General features: G+C 44.6%; 1 protein-coding gene, 1 non-coding gene and 5 pseudogenes across 2 annotated transcripts in view; all 7 read right to left on the bottom strand.

Moving 5' to 3' along the window:
* The window catches only part of vat1 (vesicle amine transport 1), a 24,215-nt gene extending 21,416 nt beyond the window's left edge, over positions 1-2,799 (bottom strand). Inside the window, exon 1 of the mRNA XM_062533041.1 lies at positions 2,109-2,799. Within this exon, the coding sequence (XP_062389025.1) occupies positions 2,109-2,537 (429 nt within the window). The 5' untranslated portion in view covers positions 2,538-2,799. The remainder of the gene's footprint in view (positions 1-2,108) is intronic.
* Positions 2,800-7,634: 4,835 nt separating this feature from the next.
* Positions 7,635-7,750, bottom strand: LOC134077683 (5S ribosomal RNA; annotated as a pseudogene).
* A 4,503-nt stretch (positions 7,751-12,253) lies between these two features.
* Positions 12,254-12,372, bottom strand: LOC134077661 (5S ribosomal RNA; annotated as a pseudogene).
* A 266-nt stretch (positions 12,373-12,638) lies between these two features.
* LOC134077652 (5S ribosomal RNA) lies at positions 12,639-12,757 on the bottom strand. Its single transcript, XR_009938700.1, has one exon. It is a non-coding gene; the product is annotated as a 5S ribosomal RNA (ribosomal RNA).
* Positions 12,758-12,830: 73 nt separating this feature from the next.
* On the bottom strand, positions 12,831-12,949 carry LOC134077653 (5S ribosomal RNA; annotated as a pseudogene).
* A 73-nt stretch (positions 12,950-13,022) lies between these two features.
* On the bottom strand, positions 13,023-13,141 carry LOC134077673 (5S ribosomal RNA; annotated as a pseudogene).
* A 73-nt stretch (positions 13,142-13,214) lies between these two features.
* LOC134077691 (5S ribosomal RNA) lies at positions 13,215-13,333 on the bottom strand (annotated as a pseudogene).
* Positions 13,334-21,143: the final 7,810 nt, after the last annotated feature.

The raw sequence follows: 21,143 nt of genomic DNA, 5'->3' as shown, positions 1-21,143 counted from the left end.
TGAATGGGGGGAGGATTATCTTGTAAATAACACTATCAGTCAGCATCTACACAGCCCTACCACTACCACCAGTGAGGAACACAGCATGGTAGACACACAATCCATGCTGTGAGTCACAGATTACCAAGGTCCTGCTACCACCACAACAAGGCTACACCACAACACCTTGAAAGCCTATTTGCTGTTTTGGTCTGATTTTTTCAGAGATAATCCAGAGAGAGAGAGGGAGGGAGGGAGAGAGAGAGAGAGAGAGAGAGAGAGAGAGAGAGAGAGAGAGAGAGAGAGAGAGAGAGAGAGAGAGAGAGAGAGAGCATAGCTCCTTTTTGCCATGAGCCGTCGCCATGGATACGAATGTAACGACCACTTACACATGACTCATCAAACGTTTGATGTGAGCCAGTGAGAGGGGGATACGGCTGTGGTACCCAGCATCGACGGCTTTCTAAATCCTGTGTAATTGTTGTCGCTAATCGTGGCATAAAGTGTTGAAAATGCAATGGTCCCAACGTGGGTAATAATGCACTTTGGCAAAAGCTATAGTCTACCATTCTGTCTGCGACTGATTCTTCACACAGCAAAATAATAGTCTAATGTAGCCTAAATCAAATCAACAGGAGTATAACAAATGTCAAATATCTGTCTCATATCATTAAAACGTTAACCTTTGCAGACGGCTATAGCCTCCACATTTTATAGGCTGCCCCCCAGTGTCTTAGTTGCACGGATGGATAAGTGAAATTAGGGAGGCACCCCCATAGTCACAATGCGCGAGGTGAGTGACAAAGAACGTGTAGGCTACGGCAGTTCTCGTTTTCTGTCTGGACAGTCTCGCGCCTCGCCCTTTTCTTTGGGAGATAGATGCGTGCGTTGCGTGCGTTGCGTGCGTTGCGTGCGTAGGCTACGTCTGCATCTCTGTGTGAGTGTGAGTGCTTTTGTGTGTGTGTGTGTGTGTGTGTTTGTGTGTGTGTGTGCGCGAGTGAGAGAGGGAGGGAGAGAGAGAGAGAGAGAGAGAGAGAGAGAGAGAGAGAGAGAGAGAGAGAGAGAGAGAGAGAGAGAGAGAGAGTGTGTGTGTGTGTGTGTGTGTGTGTGTGTGTGTGTGTGTGTGTGCGCGCGCGAGCGTGAGCTTTAAAACAAAAGGCGCCGGTGACAGCCACCACGCGGGCGCATCACACACCCCTCCCTTGTTCATGATAGGTTACAAGTGCGTTATTGTGCCTATGGATCATGCCTCATTTCGCCGACATTTAGCCCATTCAAAGCATTTCCAGTAAATGATGCATGTATTTGGTGTGTGTATTTGACAGAGCCGTGATTAAGTAGTCTACTTTTTGGTCAGCTTGTTTGCAGTGCCAGACATGAACTCTCTCTCCGTCTCACCAGTCACCCTTTTAGTAGTTATTCCCATGGGTGTGACTGCCTCTCTCGGAGCTGTCAATCTAGGTGCGCACCAACAGACAGCTTGCATTCTGAGCAGCGCGTGTGAGGGGGGGAGCAAAGGGCGCTGGCCGGCTGGCTCTTGACACCGTCCAATTCGATGTCAATTAAAGGTGCCCTAGTGGAATGGCTTCGCGCAATAAATAATGGGGAGAGGGGAGAGTCTGGAGGCAGGGGGAGGCGTTGGTTGTAACTTTCCACTTGTTAAGTCAAAGCTGCGATGATGGACGCGCAAGCCACGGTGCGCCCGGTCTTCCGTTAAACGTTTAGCGACCCTTTACGCACCAATAACTCGTAGTGAGTAATACTCGTACTGAGTAATTTAGAGACGAGGGCAATGTCGGTTTTTGTGTCCAAACTTGATCACAATGAGGAGCACATGCAAACCGGCTGGCCCATTTAGGGTAATTCATCTAAAAAGTTGATTGAGCAAAATATGTTTACAGTATTAACACTGAGAGGCATTACTGACCATAATTGAGTAACACATTATCAAATCAAATCGTGTCACGCCCCAAAAAGGACCGCTGGCAATAATGGGCCGCTTTCAAAGGAGATGCAATAAGAATCCAATTGTAATGAACTGGCCTGTATCAATGCTAATGAATGCAACGTGGCATTTTCAGAGTAAAGCATAGAAATGATGACAGAGAACCGTAGGCGAGTCTACTTACTTTCCTATCCGTCACTTCTTCCCCCACAGCCTCTATTATCCCAGAGCACTCCATCCCCGGCGTTACGGGCGGAGACGGGAGCCGGTCGTACAGCCCTTGGCGAGCCATAAGATCGGCGAAGTTGAGCCCGCACATCTTCACCCGCACCATTACCTCGCCGGCTTTCAGGGCCGGCTTCCCCTTCTTCACCTGCAGCTTAACTTTATCGTAACCGCCATACCCAGTCAGGACCAGGGACCGGTAGGTGAAAGCCTCCTCCTCTGGCGCCTTCTCTGCCGCTGCTGGGGCGGCTGCAGCCTCCGTGGCGGCGCTGGCGGGCGGAGAGTCTGGCTTGGTCTCCGCTTTCGGCTCCTCAGCGGGTTTTTTAGTCTCCTGGTTTTTCTGCTCTTCGGCGTTTTGCTGCTGAGCTGGTGCGTCTTCGCCAGACATTTTCAGAAGTGTACGTGGGACTGTTAAGCAGCAGGAACACTGAGGTGGTTAGATTTTCTTTATCTTTTTCAAGTATTTCTGAATTAATTTCAGACGCGCGTCTCTGTCTCTGATAAACTTAGTCAAACAGATAGACTAAAGAAAGAAAGGCTATTTCTATCCTTAATCAGCGCCAAGTGCGTTAGTCAGAAGACTACAGGAAAATAGCGGACACTGAGCGACGCCTTCTGCACCCGAAGGTTGACAACAGAACTCCGCGTTTTCACAAAGAGTGTATGAGTCTGTGCGTCTATGTAATTGTGTGGGACGCGATTGGGGTATTCTAGAAATTCCGGAAACCAGATTTCTGTACAGATGGATCGGCATTCATAGTTGCCAGACACGGTATAAGCAGGGACCTGCCCATCCAGCTTGGGGAAAGAATATCGTGGGATTTAATATAATATTTTAATATTTTAGTTTAATATATATATATATATATATATATATATATATAGATACTTTTTTATAAATATATTTGTATTGCTTTTTTAGGTATTTTTCATAATAAAAATTATGTTGAATATGGCACATACAGACATAACATCCAAAGTTGTCTTTAAAAGTTTTATCTCTCATTTCCGAGTGCTAAGAATATAGCCTAAGCATAGCACTCTCCTTGAATAATGTATGCCAGGACTCATGTGTGTCTTTGTGAACAAATATGTTTTGCAGGAAATGTCTATTTACTTCATTCCTCTTGAACTCAATTGGTACACAATGACTTCCAACATAAAAGAGTTGTGAATCAGACTCATTGTTGTATACATGTACCTTCTGTAGCCTATATTTCTTAAATGTCCATTGTCTATAACTAGATTTAGATTTAGTATTGAAAGGAAGACTTTCTGAGCACCGCTCCTTACTCCCTGATACTCTGCTTGACCCTTTGTGTCTGCAGATGCTAAAGGTGTGCAGGAATATCACACCTTCACACCTTCCCATTGTGGCTTATGGCTGCTCCAAGTACCTACTCGGGCACTATTCTATTAGCATAACATTTGGCCAGGTGCAAAGTAAGGTCCTTGTGATTAGCAACCGTCAGGAGGATTAGCTTGTGTGATCTATACATCTACTACATATTCATGCAGACTTACAGTACAACAGGAGGGCACACCCTCTTTTGTTTGTAACATACAGAAGTATAGGTTATTTCCCTGTTTAGTTAGGGATATGAGTGAATCTTCTGGGTGAAGCTAGTTTCTCTCCCTTGATGCACATCACTAAAGAATGTTTCCTGATTGACCTTCATCCTGCAAATTGCTATCAAACAAAACCCTATTTACCACACACACACACACACACACACACATATATATATATATATATATATACAGTATATATATGACACACACAGACAAACACACTAACATTGTCAATCTATCATTTTGTCTCTTGAGGATACTGGTCAGTAAAAGTAATACATCAGTGGCTAGTCAAAGGTGAAAGGAGAGGAAACAGTCTGGCAAGAATAGGAAGTGAACATACATGGCTTTTTTGGTCCTTCTGCGCACACACACACACACACACACACACACACACACACACACACACACACACACACAAACAAACACACAAACACACACACATACACACACACTCACACACACACAAACACACACACACACACCCTGCCTCATGGTCCTGTTGCTCAGACCAGTGCTGTTGATGGTGGTATCACATGGTGTGAATTTAGCTCTACGATCTGTCACAATAAGACCTCACATTTCCTGTGTGCACAGACATAGCAGTGTGACATGGCCTGTGTGATAACGATGGCATGTGATGGACAGATCTTTTCCACTTCAGGTGCACTCCTTTCTATTTGAGGACATCTTGTTGCGAAATTCTTCCAGTGTGATGAAACGCCTGTGGGCCGATGACTTGACTTATGCGAGCGCCACTTATTTGGAGCTGCTGGGCCTGGTGCAGCTTCAGCTAGGAGTCACTTCAGTTCACCTCCACTGGGAGAGCCTGCAGGAAATGATCTATCACACGGGCCTTAATAGGCACCCGGATCAATAACCCCAGACTGAGCTAATGAAAGCACAGGCCTTAATTATTATTTTGGAATAGGCTTCATTCCTTATTCATAAACATATCAGCGTCATGTTTATTTGAGCGGAGCCATTAGTGCTACTGTATCTAATGTGGAGGTATCATCACAGACTCAGCCCCTACTGTGGGGTAATGTAAGATGCGCACACACACACACACACACACACACACACACACACACACACACACACACACACACACACACACACACACACACACACACACACACACACACACACACACACAAAATGACTTGTTATGAGAGCAATTGGGTGCATACATGTCTTTGCACACACAGACACACACATAATGCCACACAGTCTCTTGAGGATGCAAGCTCCAGCATGCCAGACCCTAGGAGAATTACTTACGTATCTAGTTCACCTTACGCTCTCTGTCACACGCACACACACTCTCTCTCTCTCTCTCTCTCTCTCTCAAATACACACACACACACACACACACACACCACAGGAGAAGTCACATAATGCATATTCATGGCATGGAAATCTTGTCACTTAGTTGATCGATAGTCCTCTGAAATCCTGATTTGTGGAGCTGTCTTTTATTCTCTGGCTTTATGACACAAATGCATAACCCAAACCAGTCACCATATACAATACTCATGCTTCCATCAAACCAGACGCAGCAGGATGATCAATGGGGATGAATCATTATGATCATTTAAAGGAATAATACAGAATATAAACCAAGTGAGTTATGGGATTAGAAATGACTTTAAATCATTATAGGTGTAAACCTGATATCTTCCCTCGACATGTCCTAGACAGTTCTTGCAGTGTACTAAGAGTTGTGTCGATTAGCTTAACAAAACATCATGGCTTGTGCAATTTTGTAGCAAGAGGAGCAGCATGGATAAACTGCATTTGGTTCTGTTTATGACCAGTTTGAACTTCCCCACCCTCCCTAAATCAGAGGCTCAGCAGGCTAAGGGGCCACTTTTAGGCCTGATTGCATCAGCCCGTCAGGGACTTGCCATCTGAGTGACAGTATTAAGAAATGTGCCAGTGGCCAAAAGTGTCTCAGCAATACAAAGTGAAATGCAATTACTGAAGTGGTGGAGAGGAAATTGGAAGTACTCAAAGCTCCCCCATCAGACATTTGGAAATATCAAGGACCAATGAAGTCCTCAGAAGAAGGAAAATAAAGAACACCATTTGTCCTCTATTGCCATCTGCTGTTGTAAAATTGAATCACATTAGGGCTTCACAGTATTTTAACTGTACTCTCTGATGAATAGTCAATGGTGTATACGAAAGAAAATAAAGAAATGGAAGTCATAGTTAGTTGAATTGTTTTCAGTTATAGGAGATTTCAAAAGGGGATGATGGAGAGTGCAGGAGAAGCCTTCAGATGGAGGGAGGAAGGGCACATGTGAGGGCTTTAAACCCCTTTAAAGCCATGAGTCATGGTCACGCTATACAGTGATTAGTCATAAGAGAACACCATGTTTGGGAAATGCATGATGCAACGGTAACATCTGAGGTACCTCTGTGTGTTTCCTGGCATCCTTATGTGCTGTTTCACAATGACTCTTTCCTGTCTCTTTTCTCACCTCACTTCTGTCTTTCTCTCCTATAATATGCTTTGTGTTTTATTTAAGCGACTTAGTGGGTATTGGATTTCAATTGGCCAGAGACGTTATAGTAGAAAGGTTTTGCACCAGTCAAGCACTAGTGTAAGGGTGGTTTCAATTATTTCCATCCAATGTTTAAGCATCAGTGATGAGGGATGAACTGTGTATTCAGTGAGTTATTGTCAAAAACACCTAGCTCAAATAAATGAGTAGGCCTAGGCTAAATAAATAAATACATAAATAGATAGATAAATAAATGAAAAGCATAGATCAGCAGGATGGTAGGATTAACTTGTCACTGGCCTGAGCTGAGCTTTACTGAGTGATGATGTACAATGCTGGTTCTGTTTCCAGAATTCCCTGCTGTTGCTTTCAGTATGGACTGTCCAGTATGTGTGTCCAGTTCCTCTTCTCTACTACTGTAGTGTATTTGGGGTTGTCTGACCACTGCACGTCAGCAAAGAAGCGATACTATGAGCACTAAAGGTTCACATAAATGACAGCCTAGTCAGGATCAAATGTGGATGTACCCAATGATAAGTACAGATATTGAGACAATATATTGAAATGTTTCCCTGTTATGGTAAAATCCATCATGAACAAGGCTGTATTTTTGCTGAACACACCAACTTTTGTAAATCTGTTAGTCAGTTCTCGGGATACATGTATCCTCTAGATGAAGACCAATTTCATGCAACTGGATTTCACACTCTAGCTTTGTGAACCCAGGTCATTCAGTTCTAGTCAGGACACATGACTTCTGACTCACATGCCTTGCTTCTCTATTTTTCTGAATGGCCTACCAACCTTTACATTTGAACCTTAACCCACAAAAAAGCTGACCAAATAGCTAAAGTCAGGGGAATTAGTGTGGTGATGATATCACCGGTTAACCACAGGAAAAAAGGGCATGCAACTGGCCACATCACAGTGACAGAGATGTTTGTCATAGCCTATTAAAGAGAAACTATGCAGAAACTATGCAGGATTGGCGATTTCATCTTAAGTTTCGGTTTCGTTTTTCATTTTCGCTCGTTTTATGCTTGCATATTTCTCTGCAGAGCTTCCCCGACAGCTTTAGCGTGTATATTTATACATATATAGGCTATATATAAAAATGGCAAGCGTGGTTCTTCTTGTTCTTTATGCGTCTCAGCCCTCCAGATGTAAACAGGGAACGATCGTCTCCTGAACAAGTTGCAAGGTTGCAATAGCGGATAGGGACACCGGGGGCGGGAGGAAATATTACTGTTTTCGATAAAACTGGTCAGTCAAGCAAAACAACGATTTCTAAGCGATTTTATGACTATGACAAAGTTGCATAGGGTCTCTTTAACTCCCCACTCGGACCCAGTCATGAAGCGCAGCTGGTGTGGCTGCAAGCAGCTCAATCCAAAGCAAAACGCTTACAGCACCCAGTATTCCCAGGTCTCCCATCCAAGTACTAACTGGGCCCTGCGCTGCTTAGCTCCTGCGATCAGACGAGAGCGGGCGTGCTCAGCGGGGTATGGCTGTAAGCGATTACCTCCCCACTCGGACCCAGTCATCAAGTGCAGCTGGTGCGGCTGCAAGCAGCTCAATCCAAAGCAAAACGCTTAGGCCGCGTTCAGACTGCAGACGAATCTGATTCAAATCTGATTCAAATCTGATTCCTTCTCATATCCGATTTTTAGGGCTGACTGTTCACACTGCCTTTAGCAAGTGTCCAAATCGGATATGGCTCTGTTCAGACTGGGTCACATCTCAGATGTGATCTGACAGGTTGCTGTAGCAACAAAAACAAACATTTCTACCATCAGGATGAAATACTTGCTAATTTGGTGTGATTAAACATAGAACAATACAACTAGGTGAGTGTTCATTGAATGCATGCATACGTGTGCGGCTGTGCGCCAGGGATGGAAATTGGCCACCCGCCAGATGCGGGTAGTTTTGAGCGCTGGCGGGTGAATTATGTCAACGCACCCGCCACTGTGGCGGGTAAGCAACTAGCCTACTTCTACTTCAAGTTGTTTATTTCATCATAATATTAGCAGTCTCCACACAGAGATAAGAACACAGGCCTTGTATCAATATCCTCAACATCGATCGATATAGCAAGAACATGACGATCTCAAGATTCATAACACACTCTGGAACGGAGCGCCAGAATGTTGGCTCTCATCATTGCGTCTGTAGCCTAACCTAGGCTACTCTTCCAGTTAAGGTGGCAGCTACATAGCCTACAACCATTGACTGTATACATTTCCAACGAGGCTACTGGTTAATACGTTTAGGTAGAAAATACACACAGGCCTATTTTAAATTAACATTGACAACATATAATAGTTTTATTTATGATATACATCGTACCATTCATTGACGGATTTACCGGATAGCACATCAGATTTGGTGGGCCATCACGTCTCCAACAAGATAAGGAGTTAAAACTGCAGCTTCACTACTACACAACAAAGGTAAGAAAATAATCTAAAACTAACATAACGTCTGGTAAATCAATACAGATATAGACTGAAAGCTACGTATAGGCTGTAGCCTACTCATAGACGTATATCTATGAGCCTATACTGTACGTCACGTAAGCGGGTTGACAATGAGAGAGGGCGCACAGAGCGAATAGCTGGCATCAGAGGAAGTTAATTTATTGAGGAAAAGCTGAGGACTTATTAAAATGTGGCGGTTCATTTCTGGAGGTAGACCTAAAAGGAAAGCTGAGGAGAGTATAGGCCTACAGGAGGAAACTGACAGCCGGGCCAAGACTTTCAAGCGACATTTTCAAGAGAGGTGGAAGGTAGCAGAGGATGGACGGCAAAGGGACTGGCTAGTCTATAGTGATGGCGTGATGTCTTGCGGTGTATGTCGCCAATATGCTTCGGACACTCAGAAACTTAACAGTTTTATAATGGGAACTAGAAACCTTAAACTAGAAGCCATAAAGGACCACGAAAAATCTAAATGCCATGTCCAGAACATAAAGAAAGCCATATAGGAAGAGCTGCACCTGAGGAAGTCAGGCTATGCAAACTCTCAACAGCCTAAAGACGGCACAACTTGAAAAGATGAAAATATTATTCCGCAATGCCCACGCCATAGCTAAAAAGAGAAGACCTTTCAAAGATTATGAATGGCAGTGCAAGTAAGTGTTTGTTTACTACATATATATTAGGCTAGCTATTTGGAATTTAGTCAGTCAGTCTGTCTATTCGCTAGCTATGCAAAGTAGGTTGTTCGAACGTCTCTCGTTAATCTCGTGCGTTCTCTTTTGAGACTCAGCCATAGACAGCACAACAGTTGTTTTTACACAAATGAGTTCACAGGTGCCCTGTAGCCAAAAGTACAGTACTTGTGTTTTTAGGTTAGACCAGAAAAAGGGTGTAAATGTAGGCAGCACCTATATCAACCGAAAGCAGGCCAAGGTGTTCATTAGACACATTGCAGCAGTAGAGAGAGCGACCCTACAGTCCAAGGTGGCAGAGACCAAATTTCTGTCAGTCTTGTCAGATGGGTCAACTGATTCAGCTGTCCTGGAGCAGGAGATTTTGTATGCACGTTTCTGCAATGGAGGGAAAGTTGAGGTTCATTTTGTTGGCATCCAGGATGTGGAGAAGGCAGATGGAGAGAGCATTGGTCAGGCCATAGATACCATGATGCAGAGGGTCAATGAAGAGTGGCAGACAAAGTTGGTGGCCTGTTGCACTGACGGTGCCTCTGTAATGACAGGAGCACACAAAGGAGTGGTAGCCAGGCTAAGGGGGACCAGTACACACGTCATGCACTGTATGGCCCATTGGCTAGAGCTAGCTTTCAAGGACGCAGTCCAGAAATGTGCCCTTGCCAGGCAACTTCAAGATCATCTGTCAGGCCTCCATACATTTTATCGCGAGAGTGCACACAATAGGGCAAATCTAAAGCGTTGTTTCAGAATGATGGGTCACACACCCCTTATACCTACCAGGATTGGTGGCACCAGGTGAGTATCCCACCTCCTCAGAGCAGTGGATCAGTACCTCAGAGGTTATCAAGGATTAACCAGTCACCTAGAGGAGGTAGGGTTAAAGTGACTGTAGAACAGTTCTAGACAAGGTGTCAGTGATGCATAGGCTATGTGAATTCTAATGATTGTTACTACATTTTTCCAAAGGCCAATTAACTAAAACAACCTGTTTGACTTGATTTTGTCCATAGGTTAAGTCATCCAATGTGGAAGGCGTAAAAGCAAACCAACAGAACAAAGCGTGTGGTTACTTGCCGGGACCCAGTAGCTCTGATGTTCTGCAACTTCATGCATGACTGCCTGACTCACCTCAGTAACCTCTCCATGATAGTTCAAGCATCAAATGTCACGGTAGCTGAAGTCCACAACTGTCTGACGACCACCCAGGCTATACTCACAAAATACAAAACCAGGTCTGGCCCCAAGCTGAAGGCTTACATGGACCAGCATGAGAGAGATGACAACACTACAGCTCGTGTCACGAGAGCAAAGTCTTTGCTACTAGCTGAGCTCTGCCAGAGTCTCGAAACAAGATTTTCTGATATGAGCACGAGCATCCTCCAGGCTACGAAGTTGATTAATCTAAACAGTTGGCCCGATGCAGAGCATTCTGAAGAATTTGGTGAATCCAACGTGGAGGTATTGACACATCACTTCCAAGATGTCCTCACTTCCGCTGGGGTTGCCGTTGACCATATCCCTGACCAGTGGACTGTGCTTAAGACACAACTTTATGAGACTGGAGAGTTTTGGCTCAAGACTTGGCCAGAGATCAACAGAATGTTGAAGCACCTGTGTCCTGACATGCTGAGCTTGATTGACCTCATTCTCACTCTACCAGCATCCACATCAGACTGTGAAAGAGGGTTCAGTCAGATGAAGCTTGTCAAGACTGACTGGAGGTCCTGACTTACCACATCTAGTCTCTGCGACCTACTGGTCGTCCAACTCTTAAGCCCATCCATAGATGACTTTGACCCCAACCCTGCTGTCCAACTGTGGCATCAGGCCAGTATCCGCCCTCGAAGACCAGACTTCATGGAGGGGAGGAGGAGCACCCAAGATTGTTCCCCTGATTCCTCTGATTCCTCATCCTCAGAATCTGGTTCTGATGAGGATTGACTGTGTGTCTACAGTATCGTTTGGTTTCGTCATAGTTTTATCACTTTTACTTCAGCCACTATGATTTGGTGTTTTGTGAGTGTGTGTTCACTGTGTTGCCTTGAGGCTTAAAATACAGTACTAATGAAATTCAATCTTTCAATGAAAACTTTAATAAACATGACGATACTAGTATGCTAGACCCTTGTGTATTGTTTTGCAATTAGAGGGTAACATTTACAAACTGTATTGGTATCACAATAACTGAACTCAGCTCTGTAACAAACTATAGATTGGAAAATATAACAGTACTTCGCAGTATAATGTATGGAACGGTTGAATATAAATTGGCTGGTAAAAATGTTGAGTGGCCGGTAGATTTTAAAATCTACCTGCCACAGTGGCTGGTTGACAAAAAAGTTAATTTCCATCCCTGGTGTGCGCATTTGCGCGACAGAAACCGAAACTAATCAGTGGCAAGCTCCGCTTCAAACTGTTGGAAGGCTATTTAATTATTTAATGGCATTTAATAGAACAATGTCGATCCTTGTAACTCCCATAGAAACAGAGCAGAGACGGTTAATGCTCTATTTAGCATTGAGTATTGTTAAGTCACGTTTAATGTAACATGGTCAAAAGACATAGCCGTAACGTTGCTCCACAACTCAAAATAGGTGGGCGGTCACGCACGTAAAGTCACGTCACGGACAGTCAAATCCGATCTGAGTGTTGGGAGCTATTCAGACTGAGACGCATCTGTCCATATCCGATACGAATGTGATATGAAACTACCTCCTGGATGTGGTTTGCAACCGTTTCGCAAAAAACGGATTTCATGTAACCTGTCACTGTTCAGACTTCAAAAGTGACATCCGATACAAATCTGAATGGGCTAAAAATCGGATTTTGGCTGGCAGTCTGAACGCAGCCTTACAGCACCCGGTATTCCCAGGCGGTCTCCCATCCAACTACTAACCGGGCCGTGCGCTGCTTAGCTTCCGAGATCAGACGAGAACGGGCGTGCTCAGCGCGGTATGGCCGTAAGCTATTACCTCCCCACTCGGACCCAGTCATCAAGCGCAGCTGGTGCGGCTGCAAGCAGCTCAATCCAAAGCAAAACGCTTACAGCACTCGGTATTCCCAGGAAGAATCCCATCCAAGTACTAACAGAACCCTGCGCTTCTTAGCTTCCGCAATCAGATGAGAGCGGGTGAGCTCAGCGCGAAAATGCCTGTAAGCGATTACCTCCCCACTCGGACCCAGTCATCAAGCGCAGCTGGTGCGGCTGCAAGCAGCTCAATCCAAAGCAAAACGCTTACAGCACCTGGTGTTCCCAGGCGGTCTCCCATCCAAGTACTAACCGGGCCCTGCGCTGCTTAGCTTCCGAGATCAGACGAGAGCGGGTGTGCTCAGCGCGGTATGGCCGTAAGCGATTACCTCCCAACTCAGACTTTGTCATCAAGCGCAGCTGGTGCGGCTGCAAGCAGCTCAATCCAAAGCAAAACGCTTAGAGCACCCGGTATTCCCAGGCGGTCTTCCATCCAAGTACTAACCGGGGCCTGCGCTGCTTAGCTTCCGAGATCAGACGAGAGCGGGCGTGCTCAGCGCGTTACGGCCGTAAGCGATTACCTCCCAACTCAGACTTAGTCATCAAGCGCAGCTGGTGCGGCTGCAAGCAGCTCAATCCAAAGCAAAACGCTTACAGCACCCGGTATTCCCAGGCAGAATCCCATTCAAGTACTAACAGGGCCCTGCGCTGCTTAGCTTCCGAGATCAGACGAGAACGGGCGTGCTCAGCGCGGTATGGCCGTAAGCGATTAACCCTTCACTCGGACCCAGTCATCAAGCGCAGCTCGTGCGGCTGCAAGCAGCTCAATCCAAAGCAAAACGCTTACAGCACCCAGTATTCCCGGGCAGAATCCCATCCAAGTACTAACAGGGCCCTGCGCTGCTTAGCTTCTGCGATCAGACGAGAGCGGGCGAGCTCAGCGCGGTATGGCCGTAAGCGATTACCTCCCCACTAGTGTTGCTTTCGTCAACGAAAATTATGACTAAATATCGTCGTCAACGAACTTTTTTCACGTGACTATAACGAGACGAGACGCAACGTAAATGCTGGCCATGTGAGGATGACTATAATTAAATTTATAAGGCAATATCGTTGACGAATAAAAACGAGACTAAATGTGGTTTACAAAATAAAAACCATGCTAACATCTCTCTTCATTTTCGAAGACCAGAAGGACAGGAATGTTATAACATTATTTTGTGTCGTTTAGTCGTGTTATTATTTTGCAGTATTTCTGTTTCCTGCGTCTCACTTCAGGGGCGCATCAGGTTGCATGATTATCATACCAGAAGACCAGCGTTTCTCGCGTGGGCCTGTTGGTCATATCCGGTGCTTCTGTCACTCATCTGATAATATTTGATCATGTAGCAAAGGAGCGGTAGATGTATAGCCTATCATTATCGCTAATAGAAGCTAAGAAATATAGGCTACGTTCAGTCCGTTAGATTGGCAACTCTCTCAGTTCAACTTTGCAAGGCTACTTATCTCACCTCCGCATGTAGATCTAATTCAGATGAAAATGTTAACAGGCAACTGCAGATTTGATTAGTGTGTAGCCTAAGCTTCTGTCCAGCTGATGCTGGCGCTGTCATATTGCCTACAATAGGCTAATAACATTATTCCACCGATCAGCAACGAAGTTCTAATCATAGACACATTTTTAATGGAACCTTGGCTTAGTAGGCTATCTGTTGTGTGTGAATTGCAAGAACACAAGTGCGCGTGTGTCGTTTATTTAAACGGTAGAAAAACTGAATTAAAGACGGTGCTGTTCATCAACAAAATCAGCATGGAGTTAAAACGTAATTTAAAGTCCCACGCATTTAAAGGGGCAGCGACCACTTAAGGCATAGGCCTGTAGCCTACCAAAACTGAGTGATGAACGTGAAATGCGTTTTATAGGCTACAAAACACTGCATTAAGATGACAACTGTGTGTAACCACGCTTAGGCTACCTAGTTAATGGTGAAATAGCATCCACATTTACAGCATTCAATAACCTAAGGACAACTTGATCTTAAGTTAAATTGTTCTCAGAAAAGGAACAGCAGGTCTACAGAATATTCCAAATAGTCCTTTCATGGTGACAGGGGGAGACCAAACTCTGTGTAACATACCTGATTCCACTGTCAATGTTCAGTGCCTATGTAACCTGTAATATTTGTAATTTTTTAATCCATGAAAATTAACCAAAATGTATCATTTCCTATTAAAGGGGTAGTTCAGAATTTTGGACATAGGACCTAATTTCCAGGTTAGCCAGTGTGATATTTATCAGTGGAGACCGTTATCTGCACATTTCATCCAGTCCTATCCACGATATTCCGCAGCCAACAATGGGGGTCGCCATGACACCGAGATGGTTTTCTATTTCCGGCGAAGCTGCATTGTATCTGTTTTAACGTGACGGTTTACGGTGCTTAACATATCATAACGCATATAAAAGTCAACTTTTCTATTTCATATCGGTTATATGTGATGCAGTATATACATGCTGAGGGCAGAATTGTCAACATTTCGAAAGAAATCTAAGTTGAGGCATAACCTAGTTTGCTATGGAGAACGCACATGTTGAACAGAATGAACGGAAGTTGAAAACCGTATCGTAACCATCGCAACGATACATATTTCCGGGTTGAAGAAAGAGGTGAATAGTTTCAGAGTTCGCTGGTGCTATAGTGCCTGCCACTAAAAACAGTCTTACCCAGTCTATGGAGGAACAACCCCTTAAAATAGAATTGCATTAATAAAAAGATGCTAAAATCCAATTTTCATTGACTAAAACAAGACTAAAAGTCATTAGTTTTCGTCAACTAAAACTAGACGAAAATAAGACTAAAATGCTCATACTTTTAGTCGACTAAAACTTGACTAGACTAAAAGAGTATGAACGTGACTAAAACTGATAAAAACTATAATGACAGCTTGACACAAAGACTAGACTAAAACTAAAACCAAAACAGGCCGCCAAAAACAACACTACTCCCCACTCGGACCCAGTCATCAAGCGCAGCTGGTGCGGCTGGAAGCAGCTCAATCCAAAGCAAAACGCTTACAGCACCTGGTATTCCCAGGCGGTCTCCCATCCAAGTACTAACCGGGCCCTGCGCTGCTTAGCTTCCGAGATCAGACGAGTTTGGTTTAATTAGGCTATATTTTAGGCCTATGCATTAATAACCTAGCCTAGTGATGGGCTACCTCGAAACATCAATTTGCCGTCGGTAGGTATAGCCTATATCGCAATTTTAACAGTCTATAGTAGCAACAACAGCGACATTTTCTTTTATTTGGACTTCAGAAAGACTTCTATGAGGAACATTTAAAGCCCTATAACTTTTCTAAAAGTACGCCTTCTGCCACGAAGATATTTCACAGACGAAATTGTGGAAGCATATACGCTAATGTCGAAATTGCTGCTTCAATCGCTTTGTCATGGCGGCACCTAGAATTTTCGCGTCTGTGACATCAGCTCGGAAACCTCAATAGGTAGGGAATCTGAATGACAATACCGATAATATGCATGATAGATTTACCACCACTTCCATAAGATCACTAAGCACTGTACTCTGAACTGTACTATTATTTGAAATATGTGGGAAACTATTAGATAAGTGATGTACAAAACTGTCACTAAGGGCGTATTCACACCAGGAAGGTCCGTTAGTTCACTTATTTGGTCCGGACCAATTTTTTTTCTTTTTTTCTTTTTTAGTGCGGTTCGCTTTCACACCGTGATTAATTGCAACCGGACCAGAATTTACAAACAAAAGCACATATGCTAGGTCGTTCAACCATTGGCTGGTAAACGTGTAGGTGGGGTGAAGAATAGGAAGCCAAAGTCAAAGTTGGCCCACGTAAATACTATGTTTGCATACTGTACTCATTATTATCCTAGCAATATAGTTTATACAGTTACAGCTTTGCAGAAGTGCTTGAGCGTCAAGACCGTTTGATGCAAGTTTAACAATATCATGCTCGTAATTTTGCAACGACGAAGACGTGGAACAAAACAGCTGAGAAGAGCTCTCATGTGTGTCCAACATGCTAACAGCAGGCCTACGGAAGACGGAACGGGTAGGAGATGCAAAATCAAATTATTGTTGGCAAAAAAGTGTTAGCCCACTGCTGCTTACAGCTGTTGTGCGTCACGGAGCTATCCTACATTTCCCATAATGCGCAAAAACTACGGGAGCTCGTCAAATCCAAAAAAGGTAGATTTCTGTAACTGGGTCGGATCGAGGTCGGTCTGCTTTCACACCATAAACGAACCGCACCAGGGTTCGATAGGAACCGCTCCGAGACCACCTCCTCAGCTGGGTCTCGGTCCGCTTGTTTGGTCCGCACTAGAGTTCGAGTGATTGTATTCACACCAGTCAAAAAGGTCCGAACCAAGCAAGAAACGAACTTGAGTTCGTTTTAATCGAACTAAACAAGGCAGGTGTGAATACCTCCTAAATCTCATGTCATAGCCTAACACTGAGATGCCACCCTCTGGTCATTATAGACATTACCGTCTGAGGCGTTACTGAGCTTCTCCGTCCCATGCTGGTTTGGGATTTCCACTGGAGCCCTCTTTAGTCACTTGAAGGGAAAGCTGTCAACACTGGTGGTTCACCTGTCCACTATACTCCTGTTGTCAAAAACCTTGGCATACACCTTGATCCTCATATCAAACCTAAAACTGCCTTCTTGCCTACCTCTGACCCAAGTGATGGACAGACTTTGGTTCACTCCTTCATTATGTCGCGTCTAGATTACTGCAGCTCACTTTTCCTTGGTCTTCCCACTAAATCTCTTCAAAGACTGCAATACATACATAACTCTGCAGCCAGGCACCTTACCCCATACCAAACCACCTCCACACATCACCCCCATTCTCCATCAACTCTACTTGTAGGAGCCGCATTTATGTTTTTCATATCTCTTGATTATTTATACCTTTTCCGTTTTCCTGCGTTTGTGAGACTGCACCCTCTACAGGTGGTGACGGTGCCACCCAATAAGTTGACGCAGGTAGCGCATGACGGGGAGAAGGCGGGCCAGCGCATACAGTCATTGACCTCGGCTCGGCTGGTGGAACGCTGCTGTAAACTAGGCCTTTGAATTGCTGCCTGCTAATTCCGTTTCTACTACAAAGACTTTATTGCAAACCATTGCATTTTATTTTGTATTTTTGTTTATTTACAATAAATTAACGGCAACAGTCAAGTCAAGCTCTCTTTCTTGGATTTCTTGGAAACGAGTTGCGAGTCAGACAATGCATCACCTGCTTTCTCCTGTGGTTGAGAACAAAGGAAAATGGAAATAGGACAATTAAGAAACCCCTGTTTTTCGCCACTACAATACGTCAATGACTTGCTGTGGATTTTTTTTGAAGAAAACTTGTGGAATTACGCACAACGAAGACAATAGGAAATGTCGGCCTAGCGTGGAAAGCTGAAGAAAGAAATATTTTGTTGGAGGTATGTGCATCCAAATGCTACGATATTGAAGATTTTTTCGTTGGACAATTATCTTTACAGTGTTTAGAAGCAAGTTGGACTAATAACTTTTGCAAAGAATAACTGAAATCTATCGCTGATTGCTGAAGAAGCAGACGCAGAACTTGAATTCGACGCACAATCGTTTAGGTCCGGTAGTTCCTCGTCTTTGCGCATTACCGCCGAAGCCGAACGAGTGGCCTTACTGACAAAGGCCTCCAAATTGCAGGAGAAACATGCTATTGAGGAGCAGGAGGAAGTATTAAGGAAACGAAGGGAAACATTGGAACTGAATGTAGAAATTGAAGCCGCTAGTGCGAAAATAAATTATCTGAAAGAAGCTGAAATGAATGCTCCTGTTCCATTTGAGCCAGTCTCAACTCAACTGTAGGAGCAGAAGCACCCCCAGACCCTGCACAGTTAGATGAGCTGTTACTGCCTTTTCTTGAAAGTGACCCAGTAGTCAGACCCAAGGCAGGCACTCAAGTTCAGTTTCCTCTGCCCTTTCCTGATTCAGATAAATATCGCAGCAGGCATGTTTTACATCCTTGGCCACAGGTGCAACCCACCTCATCCTATAGTCTTCCCATTGCCACTGCCACTATGCTCACTGCCACTGCCACTATGCCCACTGCCACTAGGCCCCCTGCCATTGCCACTATGCCTTATGCCAGTTCTTCTGGCGTTCCCCCTGCCACTACCCGGGCAGCAGCCAGCTCGGCCCGAGGCACACGGTTTACTGTACCTCCATCTCACCCTGGAACACCCTCCACACCCAGCTCTCTGCATGACCCTCATATGGTCAGTTTTGGAAACTCAAAGCGAGTTAACAAGAATGCTGATGAAACAGCAATTTTTATCCACCTTACCACAAGGTAGTATCCCAATCTTTGATGGCCAGGTCCTGGAGTACAAGTCATTCATTCACTCTTTTCAAAATATGATCGAGCGTAAGACTGACAATGACAGAGACAGACTGCAGTTCCTTATTCAGTACACCACGGACAGCTGAGGACCTAGCTACCAACTGCGGGCGACCTGGCTACCAACCGCGGGCGACCGCGGCTACCAACCGCGGGCGACCTGGCCACCAACTGCGGGCGATGTGCTGCTGCCGCGACTGCTGAGCTGCTGCTGGCCTGCGAGCTGCCATGCTCTGCAGCGCTGCTGGCGATGGAGGCCGGAGGCAAACTGTTGCTGTCGGGGGTCCTCCGAATTGCTGATCTGCAGGGTCGCTCACTGCTTCAGACTGCTCGGTGCTTCTGCTGCTACTGCTTCTGGTGCTCTCCAGACGGCCTGCCTAGCGCCGTCTTCGTATGGTCTGATAGCTAGGCTTCGTTGCCCTGGGACTTCTCTCAGCCGTCTGACTTGAGTGCAGTCGATTGGACTAAGTTGACGTGGACTTTTCTGTTTTTTTTTGTTTGTTTTATTATTTATTTGACATTTGTTTATTTGTTTGTATGTCTTGTATGTCTTGGTGTCATGGGTACGCTGGCGATTACGCCACTCCGTCGGGCATCTTGTCTTGTTATTTTGTGAATTTGTTTTGTTTGTTGTGTTGTCATGGGTACGCTGGCGACTACGCCATTCCGTTTCGGCACTGTCTCTGTGTTCTGTGAAGCGCTTTGGGTTGCACTGCAGTGCATGTTTAAATGCGCTATATAAATAAAATTACCTTACCTTACCTTACCAAAGGCCATGCACAAAAACTGGTTAAGAGCTGTGAATATATATCAGAAAGCCATGCAGTTATTGAAGGAAAACTTTGGGCATGAGTATAAGATTTTGTGTGCATATTTGGAGAAGGCTCTGTCTTGGCCACAAATAAAATCAGATGATTCTAAGTCCCTACAGAATTATGCCATGTTCCTCAGGAGCTGCTGCAACGCAATGGAAGAAACATCATACTAGGGTGACCACCTCCAGTCAGACAAAATGTGGGACAAGTAGCATGGTAAAGTGGGACAATGTGGGACAGACGTAATAACTTTAAACGTAAGATATAATGTCTATCTAATATACTAAGCAACATTTTTTAAACCTACCGACCAAAATATTAAGACACTACCTAAAAGACAAAACACTAATTTTGCAATATCTCATCTTTATTGGGACTATCAAAATAGTCAACTGTCCAAAGGACCAGGCATTATGCAGCTAAAAGAATGCTCTCAGTGAATCAAATTCACCTTAAAATACAAGACACAAAAAAAATATTAGGCCTAACCTAGGCTATTTAAGTTCAACAAAATATAAGACCTAGTCTATATAGTGCAAAATGTTAAGGGCAGAAAGTTGAACTATTTCAGTGCAAATATGGTAAACCAGAATCTTTTTTGATGAGAGCAGCTATACTACTTAGCTATTTCAGAATCTTGTTATGCAGTCGGTAGAGCAACATGCATGTGTCTGTGTGTGTATGTGAGATGTACGTCATGATAGAAGCTCGTTACATCGGGGCTTGTTTGTCTTTCTGTTCGTTGTCTGTTGGTTCGCAAGATAACTCAAAAAGTTATGGATGGAATGTTCAGGAATGGTCTGAAATAACCCACGGAACAAACGATTAAATGGGAGTAATCCAGAAGGCGTTTATGTTTTTGCTTGGCCTAGGTCTGCGCTCTCGGAGTGCTTTTCCAGTTTTGTAGGACTCACTTGCACCATGTCGCTTCACATCGTATTCTTCACCATGCCCCAGAGAAAAACGCAAATGCAAAATGCTCTCTCTCGCTATCCCATTCGCTATTAAAAGTGCATCTTCTCTTTTTTCGTGGCCACACTGCCCATGGCTGCTTAACCTGACCGAAGAGCGCGCTCTCCAATTTGAGATCTTTGACAACGTTGTGGAGGCGTTCGTGCACCAGGCAACTGTTTGATTGACGTAGGCTACTGTACGACTCAGCCTATCGACTACCGATTTTATTGCATTCCTCTGAACTATTGGACATAAGTTAACACTACGCCTATGAACGTATCTGTGTATTTATTTTCAATTGGCCAGGGTCGAATGAAAAAGCGGGACAGATGCTCAATTTGCGTGAGGCGGGACAAAGGTTAAAATTGCTGTACAGTACAACGTAAAGCGGGACAGGTGGTCACCCTACATCATACATGGAGGAGTTGGATACTGTGTCCACGATGAAAAGCATTGTCCTAAAACTGCCATACAGGCTCCGAGAAAGGTGGCGCAACAAGGCCTTTGAGCTGCAAGAACAGCATGACCGCAGGGTAAGAATTTTAGACCTTGTCTCCTTTATTGAAAAGCAGGCTC

Source organism: Sardina pilchardus, chromosome 3, assembly GCF_963854185.1.
Source record: "Sardina pilchardus chromosome 3, fSarPil1.1, whole genome shotgun sequence".
In the NCBI taxonomy this organism is placed as follows: domain Eukaryota; kingdom Metazoa; phylum Chordata; class Actinopteri; order Clupeiformes; family Clupeidae; genus Sardina; species Sardina pilchardus.
The sequence above is the reverse complement of the archived record's forward strand: the minus strand, read 5'-3'. Positions and strand labels throughout refer to the sequence as shown.